At 45.5% G+C, this 22,812-nt stretch overlaps 1 protein-coding gene across 2 annotated transcripts in view; it reads right to left on the reverse strand.

Moving 5' to 3' along the window:
• Positions 1–22,812, reverse strand: part of SLCO3A1 (solute carrier organic anion transporter family member 3A1) — a 546,291-nt gene that overhangs the window by 90,827 nt on the left and 432,652 nt on the right. The window contains exon 7 of one of the 2 annotated variants that reach the window (XM_077472554.1): positions 7,993–8,125. In XM_077472554.1, coding sequence (XP_077328680.1) covers positions 7,993–8,125 — 133 coding nt within the window. Of the gene's footprint in view, positions 1–7,992; positions 8,129–22,812 lie in introns of both variants that reach the window. The other variant, XM_077472553.1, reaches the window with a different exon arrangement.

A 22,812-nucleotide genomic window follows, 5' to 3' on the forward strand; every position in this document is an offset into this window, starting at 1 on the left:
CTTTCCTTTACCTTCTTTTTCAGGGGTTGGCTGTATATTAGTGGGGAATTTAAAGTCAGTAGACTTGTACCCTCAGATAGTTAGGGATAAGTTGTGTAAGGAATTGGCGGAAGGGCATATAGAAGGGCCCTTTGAGCATCCGCCATTCCCTAATTTTCGGATATCCCTATTGGGAGTAGTTCCTAAGCGTGAGCCTAATGCTTTCCGCATTATCCATCATCTGTCGTTCCCGAAAGGAGATTCATTGAATGATGATATTGATGAAAACTTATGCTCCGTTTCCTATGCGACATTTAAGGATGCAATCAATATAATTAAGAGGTGCTGCACTGGGGCTTTGTTGGCAAAGGCCGATATAAAATCAGCTTTTCGTCTCCTGCCTATTTCCCCGGAGGCTTTCAATTCCCTAGGGTTTTTCTTTGAGAAGCAAAATTTTTGTTTTTGACAAGTGTCTCCCTATGGGGTGTTCACTGTCTTGCGCCTATTTTGAGTTTTTTTCCACATTTCTACATTGGGTTTCGGGTGTGAGATCTGGTTCGGATAGTGTTATACACTATTTGGACGATTTTTTGTTTGTAGGACCATCAGACTCTTTACATTGTGCTGAATTGTTGGAGTTATTTAAAGCTATTGCATGGGAATTCGGTGTTCCACTGGCTGAGGAAAATACATGCTTGCCTGGTACGGTATTAGAGTTTTTAGGCATTGAAATTGATACATGTATGATGGAGTTTCGTTTACCCGAGGCGAAACTTAGCAAATTGAAAGGTCTGATTACCAAAGCTCTGCAAAAGAAGAAAATCAAGTTGAGGGACATGCAGTCTCTCCTTGGTATTCTGGCTTTTGCCTGCAGAATTATGCCACTGGGAAGAATTTTTTTCACGACGCCTTTACCAGGCTATTTCAGGTATAAAATCCCCTATGGCTCACATTCGCATGACTGTCTCGATTAAGGAGGATTTATTGGTGTGGTTTAGGTTTCTAGAGGGTTATAATGGCCGGTCTTTCTTTCAGTCTAATTTTATTTTTGCCCCAGATTTCCGACTGTTCACGGATGCAGCGGGCGCTAAAGGATTCGGTGCTATCTGGCAGAATCATTGGTGCTGTGCGAGCTGGCCTGAGTCATGGGTGCAGCAGGGCGTTACTAAGAATGTGGTTTTGTTGGAATTGTTTCCAATCTTGGTGGCTCTGGAACTGTGGGGTTCAAATTTTTTCGAATAAGCGTTTATTAGTGGAGACAGATAATAAAGGAGTACTGTATGCAGTGAACTGTTTATCATCTAGTTCTGAATTAGTGATTAAAGTTCTTCGGCAGGTGGTTTTCAGGTGCCTTAAATTCAACATTTGGCTGAAGGCTAAGTATACTCCGGGGATTTTGAATAACATAGCCGATTCTTTATCTCGTTTTCAGATGGACCGTTTTCGGTTGTTGCTCCCAGAAGCGGACAGAGATGTCATTCCATGCCCAGACTATCTGTGGGAAGTGGTATGAAGGAAGTATCTGAAGCCATTCAGAGGTCTTTAGCGCCCAAGACATGAGCCGATTACTCAGCAGCCTGGAGAAGTTGGCTGTCCTTTGCCAGTGTGGGAGGTTTTTGTGTTTACAAACCATCCGAAGACAGGCTTTTAGCCTTCATGGATAGTTTAATGCAGCAAAGCTACTCATATAGTTATATAACGAAAGCTTTGGCTGGTATCTCCTTTTTCTTTACGCTGAGGGGTCTGCAACCTTGTTCTTCTTATTTTTCTTTGAAACAGGCACTAAAGGGTTACAGGAGGTTAACAGTCTTGGCAGATGATAGAAGACCGATCTCCCTCGACATCCTTGGTGGCCTTTGTAGGATGACTGATGTCATATGTTTCTCAGCTTATGAGGTTTTACTGTTCAAGACAGCATTTACACTGGCCTTTTTCGGAGCATTCCGCATTTTGGAATTGGTGCCTGCAAATAGACTGGGTGTTTCAGGTATTAGGAATGAACGGGTGGTGGTGGATAGCTATGGGGTACACATTTGGTTGCAATATTCCAAGACGGATCAATGTGGCAAGGGCAATTGGGTCCATTTGCAGGAATTCGGGGATATATTACTGTGCCCAGTAGCAGCTGTTAAACAATTCTTGGCTATTAGACCACCGGGAATGGGGCATTTCCTGATTCACGCAGATTTGAGGCCTCTGACAAAATATAAATTTGATGCAGTACTCAAAAAATGTTTAGAACTGCTGGGTTTGAGTGATTTCAAAATCCCATCACACTCATTTAGGATAGGTGCAGCTTCTGAAGCGGCCCGGTCAGGGTTCCCGGATGCGGACATTAAAGAAATGGGGAGGTGGAAGTCCCAATGTTTTCGGTTATATGTACGTCCTAATCTCTTTGTTTAATTTCCAGGTGCACAACACACGGTGTGGATATTGGGACATTCGTTTATATACTGGGCGCAAAAAAAAGTGGCTCAACGCAGTTATTCAACGAATCTGTCATTACAACCAGAATCTTTTCACTTACTTTGGAAGGGCATTAGAGGACTTCAGTGGTATCAACTCTATTTTCAGTTAAACAGGTTATGTCAGATATGGCCCTCGCCCTCTATATTGGTAATACATTTAGGCGGTAATGATTTGGGGAACCTTAGAACTTTAGATTTGATTTTTATGATCAAGAGGGACCTCCTTTGTTTTAGCACTATTTTCCCGGGCACAATTTTAGTCTTCTCAGAGATAGTCCCTCGTCTTTCCTGGCTCTCCTCTGACCTGAGGAGGGTTATGGAAAAGATGAGGAAAAGAGTTAATAGGGCAATGGAGAAATTTTTTGCCCCAGCTTGGGGGTCTATCTTATCGGCATGTAGACTTAGAAGGTGGCTATCCGGGACTGTATGGACTTGATGGGGTGCACTTATCAGAGGTGGGTTTAGATATATTCAATTTAGGCCTGCAATATAGCATAGAGGAGGCCGTGGCCGCGGCAGGTGGGGTGGGCCGTCCTTGAGGTCAAGGCCGGCTTGTGGGGACTGTTATTTATATTTAAATTGTGCTACTGCTCGAGTTCTAAAAACTGAGCAGATAGAATTCGTTTTGGTTGAATTTATGGTTACGTGACTTAATAAATGGTGATGATAAATACACTGTTGAAAACCAATAAAGGTGCCGTGGCCAAGTTTTGCCAAAATTAAATAATGGTCTTGTGGTCTTATTTTAGTTAAGGTATTATAGGTAGGTCTGGGGAGAGGTGGGTCCTACAATCTCATGAAAAAAGGGGACGCATTATGCGTCCACTTTCTTGAGATTGTGGACTCCCCATAATCCCCCCCCCTGTCAGCTATTACAGATGAGTGCAGCTAGCTGGACAGTAAAGATTAGTTTAGCTGGGTGAGGCCCCTTTAAGAAGGTAAAAACAGGTGTCTAGGGAAGGGCCAATCAGGTTTAAGGGAATGTGCTGGAAGCTTTCCTGAGGTTATAAAAGGTTAACAGGTGAAGGGGTATTCCTCTTTGACTGTGGACCACCAAGAAGATTGGAGCTCCCTCCCTCCCGCCCCAGTCGCGAGCACCTATATGTGGTTGGGTCACCCCGGATTCTGGGGGGGACTTTTATTTATATTTAAATTGTGCTACTGCTCGAGTTCTAAAAACTGAGCAGATAGAATTTGGTTTGGTTGAATTTATGGTTAGGTGATTTAATAAATGGTGATGATAAATACACTGTTGAAAACCAATAAAGGTGCCGCGGCCAAATTTTGCCAAAATTAGATAATGGTCTCGTGGTCTTATTTTAGTTAAGGTATTATAGGTAGCTCTGGGGAGAGGTGGGTCCTACAATCTCATTGTTTTTCTTTACACCGACAATAGTTCCTAATGACACTGGCTGTATGTTGGGGTCGTTGTCCAGCTGCAGAATAAATTTTGGACAATCGCACACCTCCCTGATGGTATGGGATGATGGGTATCTGTCTGCATTTCTCAGCATTGAGGACACCACTGATCCTGACCAAATCTACAACTCCATTTGCAGAAATTAAGCCTCAAAGTCACAAGGAACCTCCACCATGCTTCACTCTTGCCTACAGACACCCATTATTGTACCGCTCTCCAGCCCTTCACCATCAAACTCCATCTGGCTACAGCCAAACTTTCACACATTGACTCATCAGTCCAGAACACCTGCTGCCATTTTCTGCACCCCAGTTCCTATATTTTCTTGCATAGCCTTGCTTCCACTTTGGAGGTATGGCTTTTTGGCTGCAATTCTTCCATGAAGACCAGTTTTGGCCAGACTTCTCCAGACAGTGGATGGGTGTACCTGACGTACCAGCAGTGCCACCTTTAAGAGAGTGCTACTAATCCCAGCTTGATACCTGTATAGAAGACACCTGGGAGCCAGAAATCTTGCTGATTGATAGGGGATTAAATACTTATTTTCACTCATTAAAATGCAACTCAATTACTTTTTTGAAATGCGTTTTTCTCCATATTTTTGTTATTCTGTCTCTCACTGTTACCATTAAAATTATAGACTGATCATTTCTTTGTCAGTGTGCAAACATACAAAATCAGCAGGGGATCAAAATCTATTTTCCCTTGCTGTAAGCAAAGTGGATGGAGGAATCCTCCCCGCTGTGCTATTGTATTCTCACAGCACTCCTCCACAATCAGAATACAATGATTTGCGTTGCAGCTCATTGGCTGCAGACACTGATCAAATAAAAAATTTCCAACAATCCCATTTCAGAGAAGTCGGTCATTTCATTGACTTCTCTCCAGTGGGAATGGCCATACATAGATCAAAATTCCTAGCTGAACCATCCACATTTCGATCCATCTATGGGCAGCTTTACTTTCAGTAAACCCTGATTAGTTGGGACGACTATAGATTGCCTTTAGCAGTGCCTTACTATTCAGTACAGAAAAATGTGTTTTCTTTTTCAGCCAGACACCATCATAGACAAAACACTTACTTTGCCTGTGAATCAGGGGATTTGTTAGACTATCCCCAGTATTACAATCCTGCATAATGGTGTTCTAATTTAGTCATGTGCCACTTGACCATAATATTCAACTCACCTTCCAATTTTTCTCTTAGCTTAGTAATAAGGAGCCAGTAAATTGTATCTGCATTAACAGTGAGAGGAATAAGTGTGTGCCGTGCAGGCAAATAGCCTATTCTTAATGAATAGGAGATGAGAGAATTATCAATGAATCAGCAAGCATTTTGTTCCCAGTCTGTAATTGTCTCAATAGGATGAAGACTTAGGAAGCAGGAAATTGCTTTCTAGGGTTAATGCTGTGTTTAAAATGAGTTATTTGTACCATAGCATTCATCATTGCAAGAATAAATAAAATAAAAAATAGGGAGTTTACAGTTCCTTCTGAAAAAGACAAAAATATGGGGTAACTAATAAGAAACATAAATTGTGTCCATTGTCTCTCCCTACCCACATGTCCCTCACCTATGCTTACAACTGCATATGATACTATAAGGACAAAACTAGGTTTCTTTATGGAGCAACTTAGGTCAGGCATTCTCTAAAGTCTGATTTGGACCTAATAGTCTACCCTGATAAGATAATACTCAAAGCAAAGATTGATCAAATTCTGTGGTATAGTTCCTCTTAGTATCAGGATATTAATTAGTACTCTAGGTCGTGGTCAGTGTGCCTTGGGCTTCAGAACTAACGCTGTGATCCAGCCCATTAATAAGGCATTGGATGGCATTATTGTAGCCAGGTCTACTATGTAACACAACACTGGATAAACTTCTGTACTTTAGAAATAATAGGTGCAAATGCTGCTGGGCTCACAAGTAGGCTGTTATTAAAGTGGTTGTAAACCCTTACAAACCACTTTGACCTACAGGTAAGCCTAGATTAAGGCTTACCTGTAGGTCCAAGCAATATCTCCTAAACCTATATGGTTTAGGAGATATTTGCCCGAAAACGGGCACCGCTGTCTACGGCGCATGCGCCGTAGACAGCGGCGCGCAGGCGCACTGAGCGCGGCATTCTCAGCGACGGAGTGACTTCGCCGAATGACAGCGGCGGAGCTGCGAGACCCCACCAACAAGATGGATGTGGCGGACTACAGGGGACAGCGGTGACTCCGCTGGCTCCTGTGTCAGGTAAGTGACACATAATGGGCTACTATGCGATGCATAGTAGTCCATTATGCTTTGCCTTTGCAGGGAATGAAAGAGGAAGTAAACTCATCAGGGTTTACTTCCTCTTTAAGAGGTTTCAAGTCCCATTGCTGTATATGGAGTCAAGGAAAGACTTCTGATGCACAAAAACATGATCAAAGCAAGCATCAGGTTTCTTGTGTGTTTGAGTGGACACTTCTCAAACAAATGTGATTGGAAACGTTTGCTGAAGTTGTCCAATGGTAGCATAGACAATATTATTGTATGTTAGGCAAGTCAGTTGGCAGTTGTATTCTGTAAAGACGATGCATTTATGTAACCAATGGTCAACAAAGCTTGACCATTTGACATGTATGACCTATGGCATGTGTGTATGATACAATAATACCATCTAGAAGTTGAATTGGGAAAATGTTCACCTATGAAATACTATGGTGAAGGAAGTATTGAGAAAGGATAGTCTTGTATGGGATTGTCTACCTAAGCTGCCAAATTAAAGGACCAGCAGCTAAAGCTGGCGGAAGGACTCTACAATGACATAACGACGAAGGTCTGTGGCAGAAAAAAACTATGACACTTTCACTCAATTTCCCACAAATTGCTAGTACAGTGGAGCCTGGGATCCTGGTTGGCTATAGTGAAACCACTATACCCTAAGCTAAGTAACCTTTTAGCATGTTCTTATTGTATACAGATAATTATTCATGCCTATTTGATAGGATGTAGGTAGCATGTGTTGTATGTATGTTTGTCAGTCTTGCATTGTTTTCCTTGGGTATGTGCAGAATTTTGTTTAGTAGAAACAGATTAATACACTACAGAGGCTTTAATTATTTCTTATGCCGCGTACACAGGGTCGGGATTTCGGCCAGCAAAAGACCGATGAGAGCTTTTTGTCGGAAAATGTGACCGTGTGTATGTTCCATTGGAATTTTGCTGGTGGAATTTCCACCAGCAAAAGATTGAAAGCAGGTTTTCAATTTTTCCGACTGGAAATTACGATTGTGTGTATGCAATTCCGACACGCAAAAACTCACGCATGCTCAGATTCAACTACGAGACAGAAGCTATTGGCTACTGTCTATTGAACTTCCTTTTTCTAGTGTAGTCGTATGTGTTGTACGTCACTGCGTTCCTGACGGTCGGAATTTGGTGTGACAGTGTGTATGCAAGACATCTTGAGGGAAATCCTGTCGGAAAACCATCAGAGCTTTTTGCGACCAAAATTCTGATCGTGTGTACAGGGCATAACGCAAAGAACCTTAAAAGACGCAAAGAAAAACATCTGCACAAATGATGACCATTTCAAAACAGGGTCTGGTGTCCTTTACAATTAAAGATTAAGTCTAAAAGTAAGATACAAACTTAAACTAGTTCTTGTTCATCCCACAACCCCTGAACATGAATATTGCTAATAACCCAACCCCAGAATGGGGATATAATAAAAAAAGACAATACTGTTTTTGTAAATGTATTTTTTATGAAATGTGAGGTTTTGCTATTCCTTGCCCATGTTTTGGGGATGGATATTAACAAATGATAATGGTGTCAGCTGCAATTTAAAAGTTCACATTTACCAAAAGAACGCCTTTGCAGAGGAGGGTAGCCTGTAGGTACGTAAAAGGCTATACTCAACTTTAGTCAAAGCTGCAAAGTTTGTTTTTATCTATAGACATCTATTACCTGCATAGTACATTTTTTGGTAAAGGTGAACTAACTTAAGGTATTTCCAGCATGCTGCCCAGAGTTTTGGGCAAAGTTAGAAGGCCTGTATGTTTTAGATAGGGCCAGTGAACCCTGCCTATAAATCTGTGATTGCACATATTAATATTTTGGTACACCAGTATCTTTTCTGAACTTACTACCTTTGTGCATCCAGCAAAGCAGGCAGACAGGTAGGTTATGCCATCAGCACCGCAAACAGGAGTGAAGGAGTCATTGTGACATTCGCAGCCACTGTTGCAAGAAGGTTGGTGGTTTAATGAAGACGCCAAAGAACTACTGAAAAACAAAAACAAAACACCTAAATTTGATTCACACAGTAATAGATTGAAGGGTAGAATTCTTTTGTGACAATGGTGTGCGTGTCTGTGATCTGTTACATGGAGATCAAGTATGAAGCAATTCCTAAAGTAAAAAAGTGAAATCTAGCAAATAATTGTTATTTTACAGCAGGGGTCTCCAAAAGGGGTCAGTTTACTGTCCTTCAGACATTATAGGGGCCAGAATGTGACCGTTGGGAGTAGAAAATGTGCTGGTGTCAGTGAAAGTGTCAGGGCTGGGCTCTCAGCCCTTCCTTTTCTGTGCTCAGGTTTCTCAGCTGTTGGTTAATTGCCAGAACTTATTGTTCCACAGTGGCTCACCTGTTGATCATCTCCTGCTTGTCAGTCAAGCCAACCAGCCCCTCTTGGCTATTTAAACTGCCTGGTTAATTTCATCAATTGCCTTGGTCAAACATTCTATATAGAGACTCTCTGCTGTGTTCCTGTTGAAGACTTGCCTGGCTGATGTCCCTTCTAGTTACTGATCCTCTCTGCTGTCTCTGACTACGCTGATCTCTGGCTTGTTCTGACTACCCAATAATTCTACCCAACCCTGGCTATTTTTTGATTACCTTTACCAGTTGTACTGTTTTTACCATTTTATTAAAAGTTGTGAATTTACTGCATGTTCTTTCTCCATCTGTTTCATGGTTCCTGACAGTAGGCGAAGGCCATGAATTCAGAAGATGCAGGCAATCCACCTAGTGGTAATATTTTTTCCAGGTTGAATGAGCAGGATTACTGCATGGATCAGTTTGTCACAGCATTAAAGTCGCTCCTGATTCGCACTGCTCACATGGATCCCCCCCACTGTGGTTGTTCCGTTAGAACCTGTGTTGTATGCTGTCCCTGCTGCTGCTCCAGTCTCTGTACAGGCACCTGCCTCGAATATTACCTCTGTAAGAGGTATGTCTGGTTCTGCTTGGCTTCCCCAGCGATTTGGGGGCAATCCAGTTAAATCCAGAGGGTTTCTGAACCAGGTTGGGATATACTTTGCGATGCTGCCCCAGGCGTTCCCCACAGACAGAAGCAAAGTAGGCATCATCATTTCTTTGCTTTCTGATAGAGCCTTGGTCTGGGCAAACCCTCTATGGGAGACGCAAAAACCCATTGTCCTTAGTTACTCAGAGTTTGTAGTTTCCTTTTAAAAAGGTATTTGATTTTCCCACACACTCCACTTCTGCTGCCAAGAACCTTATGTCCATCAAACAAAGTACGAGAACTGTTGCAGATTACGCCATTGAATTCTGTACTCTGGCAGCAGAGGTCACTTGGAACAATGAGGCCCTCGTGGCTGCTGTGTCTCATGATCTCTCAGATGACGTCAAAGTTGAGATAGTAGCCCGAGACATACCTGCAGATCTGGAGAAGTGGATCACGTTTGCCATTCTCATTGACTCAGTGACCTTCCTTTAAGGAGCACTTGCGGTAGCCTCCTGTACGTTTGGCTCCGAGCTTTACAGTCCCACTCTTGCCTCCCTCACCTCCCATGCCTCCTGGTACCGAGTCTGGCAGTGAAGTAGAAAGCATGCATTTAGGCTTCATACTTCTCTCTGTGGATGAGAGGGCCTTTAGGAGGAGGAAGAGATTGTGCCAATTTTGTGGCCAGGCAGGTCACTTTTTGAAGTCTTGTTCCACCCATGCAGGGAGACGTTTGCACCTGAGGTCCTGTAGGGGACATACCCTAGGTGGTGTTTTTAGTTTCAGTTACCCTTTCGTGGTCTGAGTCATCCATCGATACACAGGCTCTAATTGACTCTGGGGCTGCAGGCCTGTTGAAAGACAGTGCCTTTGTGTCTAAGCACTTGATTCTGCTGCAGCTTTGATCCACTTCACTTGCCATTGAGGCTATTGATGGGAGACTTCTACAGCCTGCCCATGTGACTCATGAGACTGCTCTGTTGACCATGGCCATAGGGGCTCTTCACCATGAGACAATCTAATTTCAAGTAATTTCCTCTTCTCATTATCTGGTGGTTATTGGTTATCCTTGGTTACAGAGGCATGACCTCTTTTTTGATTGGCTTCATACTGAGGTTCTTTCCTGGTCGCTACAATTGAGTAAGACATTTTTTCAGAAAGTTTCTAAGGCCTTGTGCACCTCTTCCCTCTCCTCCTTACCAGAGGAGTACCGCAAATTTAGCAATGTCTTTGACAAGGGTCAATCCGGTAGTTTGCCTCCACACCGGTTGTCTGATTGAGCAATTGACCTTTAACCTGGTGCTATGTCCCCCAGTGGCAGGGTTTACAGTTTGTCTGTCTTGGAGGATAAAGCTATGGAGGACTATGTTGACGCACTTTCTCGTGGGTTCATCTTCAAATCCTTGTCTCCTGCTGGTGCTGGCTTCTTCTTTGCGAAAAAGAAGAGTGGTGAACTGAGACCTTGTATCGATTATAGGGGCCTCAATCGCATTACGATTAAGAACGCCCACCCGATTTTGTTGATCACGGAATAATATGACCGCCTCTAGGGAGCAATGGTTTTCACGAGTTCGACCTGAGAGGGGCATACAATCTTGAGAGGATCGAGGAATGAAACGAACGGAAAACAGTGTTAAACACCAGGACAGGATATTATGAATACCCCATAATGCCGTTTGGTCTTTGTAATGCTCCTGCAGTTTTTCAGGAGTTCATCAATGACATCATCCGAGATGTTGCAGCAATGTGTGGTGGTTTATCTCGACAATATTCTCATATATCTCTTCTCTCGTCAAACCACTGACTGATATGACCAGAGAGGGCAGTAATGCCGTGTACACGCAAATGGTTTTTCCATCACAATAAACTCTGGCGATTTCTCCGATGGAGTTCCACTGAAACGGACTTGCCTATACACGATCACACCAAAGTCCGATTGTTTAGAACATGGTGACATACAAACATACAACATATACGACAGGACTAGAAAAAGCATGTTCAATAGCCAGTAGCCAATAGCTGCCCTTGTGTAGTTTTTGGTCTGTCGGAACAGCATACAGACGAACGGTTTTCCCGATGGGAATTGATTCCATTGGAAAGATTTAAAACATGTTCTATTTCTAGGTCCATCAGAATTTTAAAAAAAAAAGTCAGCTGAAGCCCACACACGATCGGAATATCCGATGAAATGATTCAGTCTGACTTTTTCTGCCGTAAAGTCCGACCGTGTGTACACGGTATAACCCACAGAACTGAACTCCGGATTCCATTAAAGCCCTTCAGTCTCTCAAGGCTGCATTTGTTTCAGCTCCTCTGTTGGCACATCCTGATCCTACACTACCCTTCATTCTTGGGGTTAATGCAGCTGAGACTGGAGTGGGTGCCCTTCTGTCTCAATGTCCTACCTCTGAGCGCTATGCATCCTTGTGGCTACTTTTCTAAGAAATTGTCTCCTGAAGAATGCAATTACAAGACTGGTGACAGAGAATTGTTAGCTATCATTTTAGCTCTTAAAGAATGGAGGCATCTCCTCAAAAGGTACCACTATGCTGGTACACATTTTGACCAGCCATAAGAATCTCACATTCTTGTCTGAAGCTAAACGTTCATCTCCCAGAGGAGCACTAGGCAGAAAAGGTGTATAAAACACCCAAAGGAAATTGGGATTTTTCCCAGAGGAGCACGGTGGGTTCTTTTTCTGTCAAGCTTCAATTACATAGTCTCATTCTTACCCGATACCAAGAATGTAAGGGCTGACGCATTTTCGCAACAGTTTTCCTCCACTTCCAAGATTGAGTCGTTGCCTGTTCTTATAATATTTCCTGATCGCCTTCTGGCTAATATATGCACCAGTCTCACCTCACCTTTGGGTGGCAGAATTGCTGCCACTCAGATCCAGTCGTCTCCCGAGAAACCTGGTGACCGCTGCTTTGTCCCTGAGAATCTCTGCACTGCTTTGCTCCAGACTTACCATTCTCCCAAGGCGGCTGGCCACCCAGGCAAGAATAAACTCATTTGGGCTATTTCTCAACAATTCTGGTGGCCTAGTCTCCGCGCTGATATAACCACATTTGTAGCTGCTTGTTCTGTGTGTGTACATAGAGCAAGACACCACAACACCTTCCAGTGGGTCTCCTACAACGCATACCCAATGGAGAGAGGCCTTGGACCCACCTGTCTATGGATTTTATTGTCAAGTTACCCAACTCCCAGGACAACACAGTTATTCCTATGGTGGTTGACCGGTTCTCGAAAATGTCATATTGTCCACTAAAGAAGTTGCCCACATCCAAAGAACTGGCATCCATTTTTGCTCTGGAGATCTTTCGATTACATGGGCTACCCAAGGTTATAATTTCTGACAGGGGTAGCCACTTTATGTCCAGGTTTTGGCAAGCCTTTTGTGCACAGATGGGAATTCAGCTTTCCTTCTCTTCTGCGTATCACTCGCAGTCTAACAGAGCTGCAGAACGAGCCAACCCAGCCTTGGAGCAGTTTCTAGGCTGCTATATTTCTAACCACCATAACAGGTCAGACCTCCCACCTTTGGGCTTAGTTTGCTCATAGTGCCATTAAAACAGCTTCCCGATTGTCTCAGTTTATGATGAATTATGGTTTTCAACCATCCATGTTGCCTGACTCATTTGCTCCTCAAAGAATTCCTGCATTAGAGGAGCATCTCCACAATCTTCGCTCCACTTGGGTGTAGGTCCAGGAGTCCTTGCGACATGCCAGTGAGAGGTACAGACTCCATGCCGACCGCCAACACCTACCTGCGCCTACCTACCAGGCTGAGGAGAGGGTCTGGCTGTCATCTCGTAACCTCCGACTCAGTGTTCCCTCTCTGAAACTGGCACCATGATTTATTGGGCCTTTCCGTATTCTACATAGGATCAACCCAGTGGCTTACGCATTAGACTTTGCTTCTAACATGCATATTTCAAATATTTTTCATGTCTCCTTATTGAAACCTTTGCTGTGCAACCACTTCACCACCTTGGTACCACGTCCTCGCCCCCGATGCAGGTTCAAGAACTATGAGGAGTATAAGATACAATCGATCATTGACTCCCATAGGTTCCATGGGCACATACAGTACCTGGTTCATTGGAAAGAGTACGGTCCGGAGGAACGCTCTTGGGTCTCATCCTCGGACGTACATGCTCCTGTCCTCCTCCGTGCTTTCCATAGACATTTTCCCCTCAAACCTGGTGGTCCTCAGAGGGGGAGGGTTCATTGAGGGTAGGGTACTGTCAGGGCTGGGCTCTGAGCCCTTCTGTCAGGTCACCTAGAGCCCAGGTGACAGGTGCACACCGTAGGGTTGGGGATGCACCGCAAGGCTGTGGACCCTACGGCTGACGGCTGCAGACGGGGGACAGATCCCACTGGGGTAAGAGCGTAAGATTCCCCGGGGCGCGGAGTCTAAGAGCCAGCTGGTGTTCACCAGAGCTTTGAGTGGTGAAGATGGTCTTGGCTGCAACTGGCTCCAGGTCGCGACCCCCAGGGTCCCCCAGCTCACACCCACAGTAGGTAACAGGAGGATAGGGATGGTGAGGGACAAAGCCAAGGTCGGGGCCACAAGCAGAACAGAATAGTCGGGTACACGCCAATAGGTCAGGGTCACAGGCAAGCAGGGATGGTCAGAACACGCCAAGGTCGGTAACGGAAATCAGAAGCAGAGCACACGACAGGAAGCTAATACACAAAGGTTGATCAGCAGGATAGGCTAGCAGTGCAAAGGTTAATATAGTGTAGTCTGATAGGGGCTAGGGTGGAGCCATTCCAGAGGAAGGAAATAAAAGCAGTCAGGTGAAGCTCGGCTGGTCTCTAGAAATGAACACATGCAGACAGGTAAGGAGAACAACTCTAATGCATAACCATGACAGTACCCCCCGTCTTACGAGGCCTCCCCCTCCCCCGCCTGGGACCAGGTTTAGAGGGGAACTTCAAATGAAACTTCCTCAACAGACGAGGTGCAAAGACCTCGGAAGCCGAAATCCACGACCTCTCCTCAGGACCAAAACCTTTCCAGTGCACGAGGTACTGGAGAATGCCTCTACAGAGTCGGGAATCCAAAATTTGGCTAACCTCGTACTCCTGATCATCCTCAGAGACCGGTGCTATGGTAGGGGAAGGACGAGAGAACTTATTGAGGACTAACGGCTTTAGAAATTATGGTGTATGGACCAATGAATCTTGGGGCAAATTTGAGGGAAGGAACCCGGAGTTTGATGTTCCTGGTGGAGAGCCAGACTTTGTCTCCTGGCTGAAAAGAGGGTGGCTTACGCCTGCGACGGTCAGCAAAACTCTTGAATTTGTTGGCAGCTTTCTGGAGGGAATCATGAACGTCAGCCCACATGGAATTGAATGATTCCTGAACAGTAGCCAAAGCTGGAATGTCAGAAGAACAAATCATAGGAAGGGGAAGCTGAGGATGTCTTCCATAAACAGTGAGGAAGGGTGTTTTCTGAGAACTGACGTTAACATGATTATTGTGGGAGAACTCAGCCCACGGTAATAGTGATGCCCAATCATCATGATGGGCAGAGACCAAGGTACGGAGAAAGACCTCTAACTCCTGATTAACTCTCTCAGTCTGGCCATTGGATTGGGGATGATAAGAAGAGGTAAAATCCAAGGTAATGTCGAGGGATTTGCAAAAGGCTCCCCAAAAACGAGAAGTAAATTGCACACCCCTGTCCGAGACGACATGCGAAGGAACACCATGAAGGCGGAAAATCTCTCGTACAAAAATGGGAACCAAGGCAGGGGCAGAAGGGAGACCAGGAAGAGGAACAAAATGAGCCATCTTGGAGAACCGATCGATTACTACCCAAATGGCCGTATTATTCTCCGATAGTGGAAGATCAGTGATAAAATCCATGGCGATATGAGACCAGGGCTCCTTAGGAATGGGCAAGGGCATGAGAAGACCAGCAGGGGCTTGAGTGGAAGATTTAGACTGAGCACAGACGTGACAAGCCTTAACATAGTCTTTAACATCCGAGCGGAGATTAGGCCACCAGTAGTGACGACTGATAAGCAGGAAGGATCGGAGGAACCCAGCATGACCTGCCATCTTGGAATCATGTCCCCAACGAAGGATCTTGGTTCTTAGCTCCGTGGGAACAAAGGTCTTACCAGGAGGAATCTTTGATTCCAGGGTGGTAGAATGGGCAACAATGCAAGAGGTAGGAATGATCGGCTCAGGATCAGGGTTGGACTCCTCGTCCAAGGTGTCAAATGACCTAGAGAGCGCATCAGCTCGACCGTTGCAGGAACCAGGTTTGTACGTAATCGTGAATTTAAAACGAGAAAAGAAGAGACTCCACCTGGCCTGTCTGGGGTTCAGACGTTTAGCATTCTGTAGGTACTGTAGATTCTTATGATCAGTAAAGATCGTTATGGAGTGAGGGGAACCTTCCAAGAGATGACGCCACTCCTCCAACGCCAATTTAATTGCGAGAAGTTCCCGATCACCAATGGCATAATTTCTCTCTGCCTGAGAATTTTTTTTGGAGAAGAACGCACATGGTTGACGTTTCTTCTCAAAGTCCTGAAGAAGCACAGCTCCCACCCCCATCGAAGAAGCGTCTACTTCAATAAAAAATGGGTCTTCAGGATTTGGTCTCCTCAAGAGGGGTCCAGAGACAAAGGCCTGTTTCAGATCGTGAAACGCAGAGACAGCCTCGGAAGACCAGTCTTTGGCATTAGCACCCTTCTTGGTCAAAGCGATAATAGGCGCAGCAATGGAAGAGTAATTCCTTATGAACTGCCTATAATAATTTGTGAAGCCAAGGAAGCGCTGTGTGGCCTTGAGGCTAGCAGGAAGGGGCCAGTTGGTAATGGCAGAGACCTTTCCGGGATCCATGAGAAGACCCTCACTAGAAACAAAACATCCCAGAAACAGGACCTCGGAACATTCAAAGGAACATTTCTCCATCTTGGCATAGAGATTGTTCTCTCTAAGGCGCTGAAGTACGGTGCGTACATGGTTTCTGTGAGCAGGCAGATTTTGGGAAAAGATGAGAATGTCATCCAGATAGATGACAACAAACTGGTACAGTAGATCCCTGAATATTTCGTTGACAAAGTTCTGGAACACAGCTGGAGCATTACACAAACCAAAAGGCATAACCAAGTACTCGTAATGCCCGTCCCTAGTGTTAAATGCGGTCTTCCATTCGTCACCTTCTCGTATTCGAATGAGATTGTATGCACCTCTGAGATCCAATTTAGTGAAAATGGAAGCCCCCTTCAACCTGTCAAATAGCTCAGATATTAGAGGTAAGGGGTAACGGTTTTTAATAGTCACAGCGTTTAAACCTCTATAGTCAATGCAGGGCCTGAGGGTGCCATCCTTTTTGGCAACGAAAAAGAACCCTGCTCCTGCAGGCGATGAGGATTTCCGGATGAAACCTCTCTCCAAATTCTCAGCGACATACTCAGACATGGCTTGGGTCTCTGGAATGGATAAAGGGTAGGTACGACCCCTGGGCAGGGTTGCTCCAGGGACAAGGTCAATAGCACAGTCAAAAGATCTGTGAGGAGGAAGTACCTCAGCAGACTTCTTACAGAACACATCCCGGAAATCGCTATAAGCCGCAGGAAGATCGGACGAGACAGATGTGGTAGCAATGGGAAGTTTCCTCTTGGGGGTCACCTTGGAAATACAAGACGAGAAACACGAAGGACCCCAGGCCAGGATCTGCCCAGATACCCAGTCCACATGTGGCGAGTGGAGCTGCAGCCAAGGAAGACCCAATACAATGGGGGTAGAGGCCTTGGGTAGGATGAGGAAGGAGATCCACTCCTGGTGGAGTATCCCTACCGACATCCTAATAGGTAGCGTCTGGAAACGGATAGGACCCCCTGGGAGCACAGTGCCATCAATTGCCGAGACTACTAGTGGAGTAGCGAGGGGAGAAAGGGTAAGCTTCATAGAAGAGGCAGTTCTCCAGTCCATAAAATTGCCGGCAGCCCCGGAGTCCAGATATGCTAGGACTGATTGGGGAGAAGTGCCTACATGGAGGAACACCGGAAGAAGGAGACGAGAAGGTGATGTTTCTGGGTCCAATACTCCACCTTCCAAATGTATTAGACCCGAGCGTTTCACGGACGGAGCGAGCAGGAGTCACGAAAATGACCCTTTCCCCCACAATAAAGACACAAGCCCAGAGTTCTGCGTCTAGCACGTTCTTCGGGGGTTAGTCTGGTCCGGCCCAGCTGCATGGGCTCCTCAGCAGACGGAGGATGCTCCACAGGGCGACGGGGAAAAAGCTCAGGCTGACTAGAACCTGGGGGGTGCTGGCGTCTTTTTTCTAAGGACCTCTCCTGGAAGCGAATGTCAATTTGATTACATAAGGAAATGACTTCGTCTAGACCGGCGGGGATAGCTCTTCCTGCTAATTCGTCCTTCACTCGGTCTGAGAGGCCATGTAAAAAGGTTGCGACCAGGGCCTCATTGTTCCAGCTCAATTCCGCTGTAAGGATACGGAACTGAAGTGCATATTGGCCCACTGAACCAGATTCTTGGCGAAGGCGTAAAAGGGCACTAGCCGCAGAAGAAACCCGAGCTGGCTCCTCAAAGATGTTACGAAAGAGCTTCAAGAAGTCGGACAGGCTGGAAACCACTGGATCATTTTTCTCCCACAGGGGGGCAGCCCAGGCTAAAGCTTCACCGGAGAGGAGGGAAATGATATAGGCTACCTTTGCCCGATCGGATAGAAAGTTTTGAGGCTGGAGCTCAAAATGAATGGTGCATTGGCTGAGGAAGCCCCTGCAGGCCTTGGAGTCCCCAGAGAAACGGGACGGAGCAGGCAGTACTAATGAATGCGTGGATGCGACTGGTGCGATAGGTGCAGTCGCAGACTGTACTTGAGGCTGCGGGTTCGGGGTTCCCAAGGAAGCCTGTAGCTGCTCGAAGCGAGAAGCTAGATCCTGGAGGAATCGCATCACCTGAGTCTGATTAGATTCCTGGGTCTCGAGTCTCCGCACTATGCCCTGCAATGGATCGACTGCAGGGAGCGGCACGTCAGCCGGGTCCATGGCTGATCAAACTGTCAGGTCACCTAGAGCCCAGGTGACAGGTGCACACCGTAGGGTTGGGGATGCACCGCAAGGCTGTGGACCCTACGGCTGACGGCTGCAGACGGGGGACAGATCCCACTGGGGTAAGAGCGTAAGATTCCCCGGGGCACGGAGTCTAAGAGCCAGCTGGTGTTCACCAGAGCTTCGAGTGGTGAAGATGGTCTTGGCTGCAACTGGCTCCAGGTCGCGACCCCCAGGGTCCCCCAGCTCACACCCACAGTAGGTAACAGGAGGATAGGGATGGTGAGGGACAAAGCCAAGGTCGGGGCCACAAGCAGAACAGAATAGTCGGGTACACGCCAATAGGTCAGGGTCACAGGCAAGCAGGGATGGTCAGAACACGCCAAGGTCGGTAACGGAAATCAGAAGCAGAGCACACGACAGGAAACAGGAAGCTAATACACAAAGGTTGATCAGCAGGATAGGCTAGCAGTGCAAAGGTTAATATAGTGTAGTCTGATAGGGGCTAGGGTGGAGCCATTCCAGAGGAAGGAAATAAAAGCAGTCAGGTGAAGCTCGGCTGGTCTCTAGAAATGAACACATGCAGACAGGTAAGGAGAACAACTCTAATGCATAACCATGACACCTTCGTTCTCTGTGCTCAGGTTGTTCAGCTGTCGGTTAATTGCCAGAACTCATCATTCCACAGTGGCTCACCTGTTGATCATCTCCTGCTCATCAGTCAAGCCCACAGCCAACCCCACCTGGCTATTTAAACTGCCTGGTTCATTTCATCAATTGCCTTCACCTTGGTCAAACATACCTAGAGACTCTCTGCTGTGTTTCTGTTTAAGACTTGGCTGGCTGACGTCCCTTCTGGTTCCTGATCCTGTCTGCTGCCTCTCACTATGCTGATCTCTGGCTTGCCATTTTCCTGGCTTGTTCTGGCTACCTGATTTGGCTACCGAACTATGTTTTGACTACGTTTACCAGTTGCACTATTTTTACCATTTTATTAAAAGGTGTGATTTTTACTGCATTTTCTATCTGTTTCATGGTTCTTGACAGGGAGTAAACAATGCCAAATCTTTAGTGGGAGGAACTGTACCCCATCATTGGTTTCAATGAGAGAAATTATGCCCAAATATTGGTGTGAGTGGGAGGAATAGCGCTGCATCATTGGTGTCAATAGGAATAGTGCTGCATCATTGGTGTAAGTAGGAGGAATAGTGTTGCATAATTGGTATCAGTAGAAGGAATAATGCCCCATCATTGGTATCAGTGGGAGGAATAGTGCCCCATCATTGGTATCAGTGGGAGGAATAGTGCCCCATCATTGGTATCAGTGGGAGGAATAGTGCCCCATCATTGGCATCAGTGGGAGGAATAGTCCCCCATCATTGGCATCAGTGAGAGGAATAGTGCCTCATCATTGGCATCGGTGGGAGGAATAGTGCCCCATCATTGCTGTCAATGGGAGGAATAGTGCCCAATCATTGGTATCAGTGGGTGGAAGGATGCCCATTACTGGTATCAGTGGGGGGGGGGGGGGATAGTCCTCCATTGTTTGTGTCAGTGGCAAGAATTATTCCCCCATAGTTGGTGTCAGTAGGGGGAATAATGCCCCAACGGTCGGGTAAAGGCAAGCAATCTTGCCATTGGGCCACAGTTTGGAGACCACTGTTTTACAGTATCAGTATTATAACTAATAATCCACCACCTTTACCCTTATGCTCATGGGTTGATTGTGAATTTTAGTTTTGGATACAATGAGAAAGAATTAGAACCTTGACAGGAAGAGATTTAACTGCAATTGAAATACAAAAAGCAATAAAACGCTTTTTTTAATTTCAAAAGGGGGTAGATTTTTTTGCTGGTTTTTATTGTCCTTAGTATGCCCAGGTTATCAATGGATACATTTCACACACGTAGAAGTAAAAACTTGACAGAGGTTCTAGCCTTTGTCCACAATACCAAAAACAAAAATTAAACAAATATCACCATTGTTAGACTTCATATACCAAGGAGTAAAAGTTATGACACATGGTCCATTCAAGAATTTTAACTGATAGAAGCCCCCCATTTAGATGCTGATTCTCAAATCCATCATGAATTAGGTGTTCAGCCACAGACAGAGAAATAGAGCCAACGCACAGTAATCTTGTTAGCAGTAGGAAACCAGTTTTTAGATGATATTGGCTACTGTTTATAGGCATTATGGAAACTTAGTTCAGCCTTTCTCAACTTTTTTTAAACTGAAAAGGAAATCATTTTCAGGTCTCAGAAAACCCCGGATAGGATTAGTCCATTAGAAAAATGTCCCTTACATTAGTGGTCAGTGGGCAAAATGCTCCCCTTACAGTGGTGGTTGAATGCCACCCTTACAGACATCTAAAAAGTTAATTGGTGTCACGCTACTAGGTCTACCAAGTGTAAATGGACTTGGAAATAAGAATATACCATCAGATGGAAAGTCAATCAGCTCAAGGAACCCCCGGCCACCACTGGAGGAACCCAATGGTTTCCTCTGCAATTAAATGTTAGGGGGAGCAGGAGCTGTGCACGCCGGGAAAGTCTAAATTCTATCAGCTGATAACGGTTTTCTGAATAGATGTAAACATAAAAAAATTGTGTTGAGGACCTGAAGAGTTTGATTGTTTTCCAAAAGTGACCAGGAAGCTTGCTGCTTAGGATTATTAGTATATTATGACTTTTTTTTTTTTTATGTAACTCTGGAGAAATACAGACTTGACAACATGGCACCTGGTCGCCACCCAGCGTAATTACATCACATACAGTATGTCACGAAAGTGGGTACACCCCTCACATTTTTGTAAATATTTTATTATATCTTTTTGTGTGACAACACTGAAGAAATTACACTTTCTTACAATGTAAAGTAGTGAGTGTAAATCTTGTATAACAGTGTACATTTGTTGTCCCCTCAAAATAACACACAGCCCTTAATGTCTAAACCACTGGCAACAAAGGTGAGTACATTCCAAATGGAGAATGTCCAAATTGGGCCCAAAGTGTCAACATTTGGGTGGCCACCATATTTTTCCAGCACTGCCTTAACCCTCTTGGGTATGGAGTTCACAAGAGCGTCACAGGTTACCACTGGAGTCCTCTTCCACTCCTTCAAGACAACATCATGGAGCTGGGGGATGTTAGAGACCTTGCGCTCCTCCACCTTCCATTTGAGGATGCCTCACAGATGCTCAATAGGGTTTAGGTCTGAAGACATGCTTGGCCAGTCCATCACCTTTACCCTCAGCTTCTTTAGCAAGGTAGTGGTTGTCTTGGAAATGTATTTGGGGTCCTTATGTTGGAATACTGCCCTGCGGCCCAGTCTCCTACATGTTGGCATTCATGGTTTCCTCAAAGAACTGTAGCTCCCCAGTGCCGGCAGCACTCATGCAGCCCCAGACCATGACACTCCCACCACTATGCTTGACTGTGGGCAAGACACACTTGTCTTTTTACTCCTCACCTGGTTGCCGCCACACACGCTTAACACCATTTGAACCAAATACGTTTATCTTGGTCTCATCAGACCATAGGACATGGTTCCAGCAATCCAGGTCCTTAGTCTGCTTTCTTCAGCAAACTGTTTGCGGGCTTTCTTGTGCATCACCTTTAGAAGAGGCTTCCTTATAGGATGACAGCCATGCAGACCGATTTTATGCAGTGTGCGGCGTATGGTCTGAGCACTGACAGGCTGACCCCCCCACCTCTTCAACCTCTGCAGTGATGCTGCAGATGTTGTGATGTCACAAAGGTCCTGCCTGACATGTTTTGCCCATCCTGGCTTTCTCAAAGGAGACTTTGAGAAAGCCCAGAGGGGCACAATGCATCAGCGGGCGGGATTTACAGCATCTCAGAAAAGGGAGTACACAAACACATACACTATATTGTCAAAATTATTGGGGCATCTGCCTTTTACACACACATGAAATTTAATGGCATCCCCGTCTTAGTCCGTAGGGTTCAATATTGAGTTGTCCCATCCTTGGCAGCTATAACAGTTTCAACTCTTCTGGGAAGGCCGTCCACAAGGTTTAGGAGTGTGTCTATGGGAATGTTTGACCATTCTTACAGGAGGTCATTTGTGAGGTCAGGCACTGATGTTGGACAAGAAGGCCTGACTCCCTGAGTCTCTGCTTGAATTCATCCCAAAGGTCTTCTATCAGGTTGAGGTCAGGACTCTGTGCAAGGCCAGTCAAGTTCCTCCACCCCAAACTCCCTCATCCATGTCTTTATGGATCTTGCTTTGTGCACTGGTGCAAAGTCATGTTGGAACAGGAAGGGGCCATACCAAACTGTTCCCACAAACTTGGGAGCATTAAATTATCCAAAATGTCTGACGCCTTAAGAGTTCCCTTCTCTGGAACTATGGAGCCAAGCCCAACCCCTGAAAAACAATCCCACACCACAATATCCCCTCCACCATATTATTTGAACCAGTGCACAAAGCAAGGTCTATAAAAACATGGATGACTGAGTTTGAGGGGGGGGGGGGGGGGCATGCCTGGAGCCAGGCCGTCTTGTCCACATCAGTTCACTTCACAAATTTGCTTCTGGAAGAATGGTTAAACATTCCCATAGACACACATCTAAACCTTGTGGACAGCCTTCCCAGAAGAGTTGAAGCTGTTATAGCTGCAAAGGGTGGTTAGCACTTTCACCTAG

The sequence above is a fragment of the Lithobates pipiens genome, unplaced genomic scaffold, assembly GCF_037356315.1.
Source record: "Lithobates pipiens isolate NorthernLeopardFrog02 unplaced genomic scaffold, aLitPip1_a1.2 Scaffold_8, whole genome shotgun sequence".
Classification (NCBI taxonomy): Eukaryota; Metazoa; Chordata; class Amphibia; order Anura; family Ranidae; genus Lithobates; species Lithobates pipiens.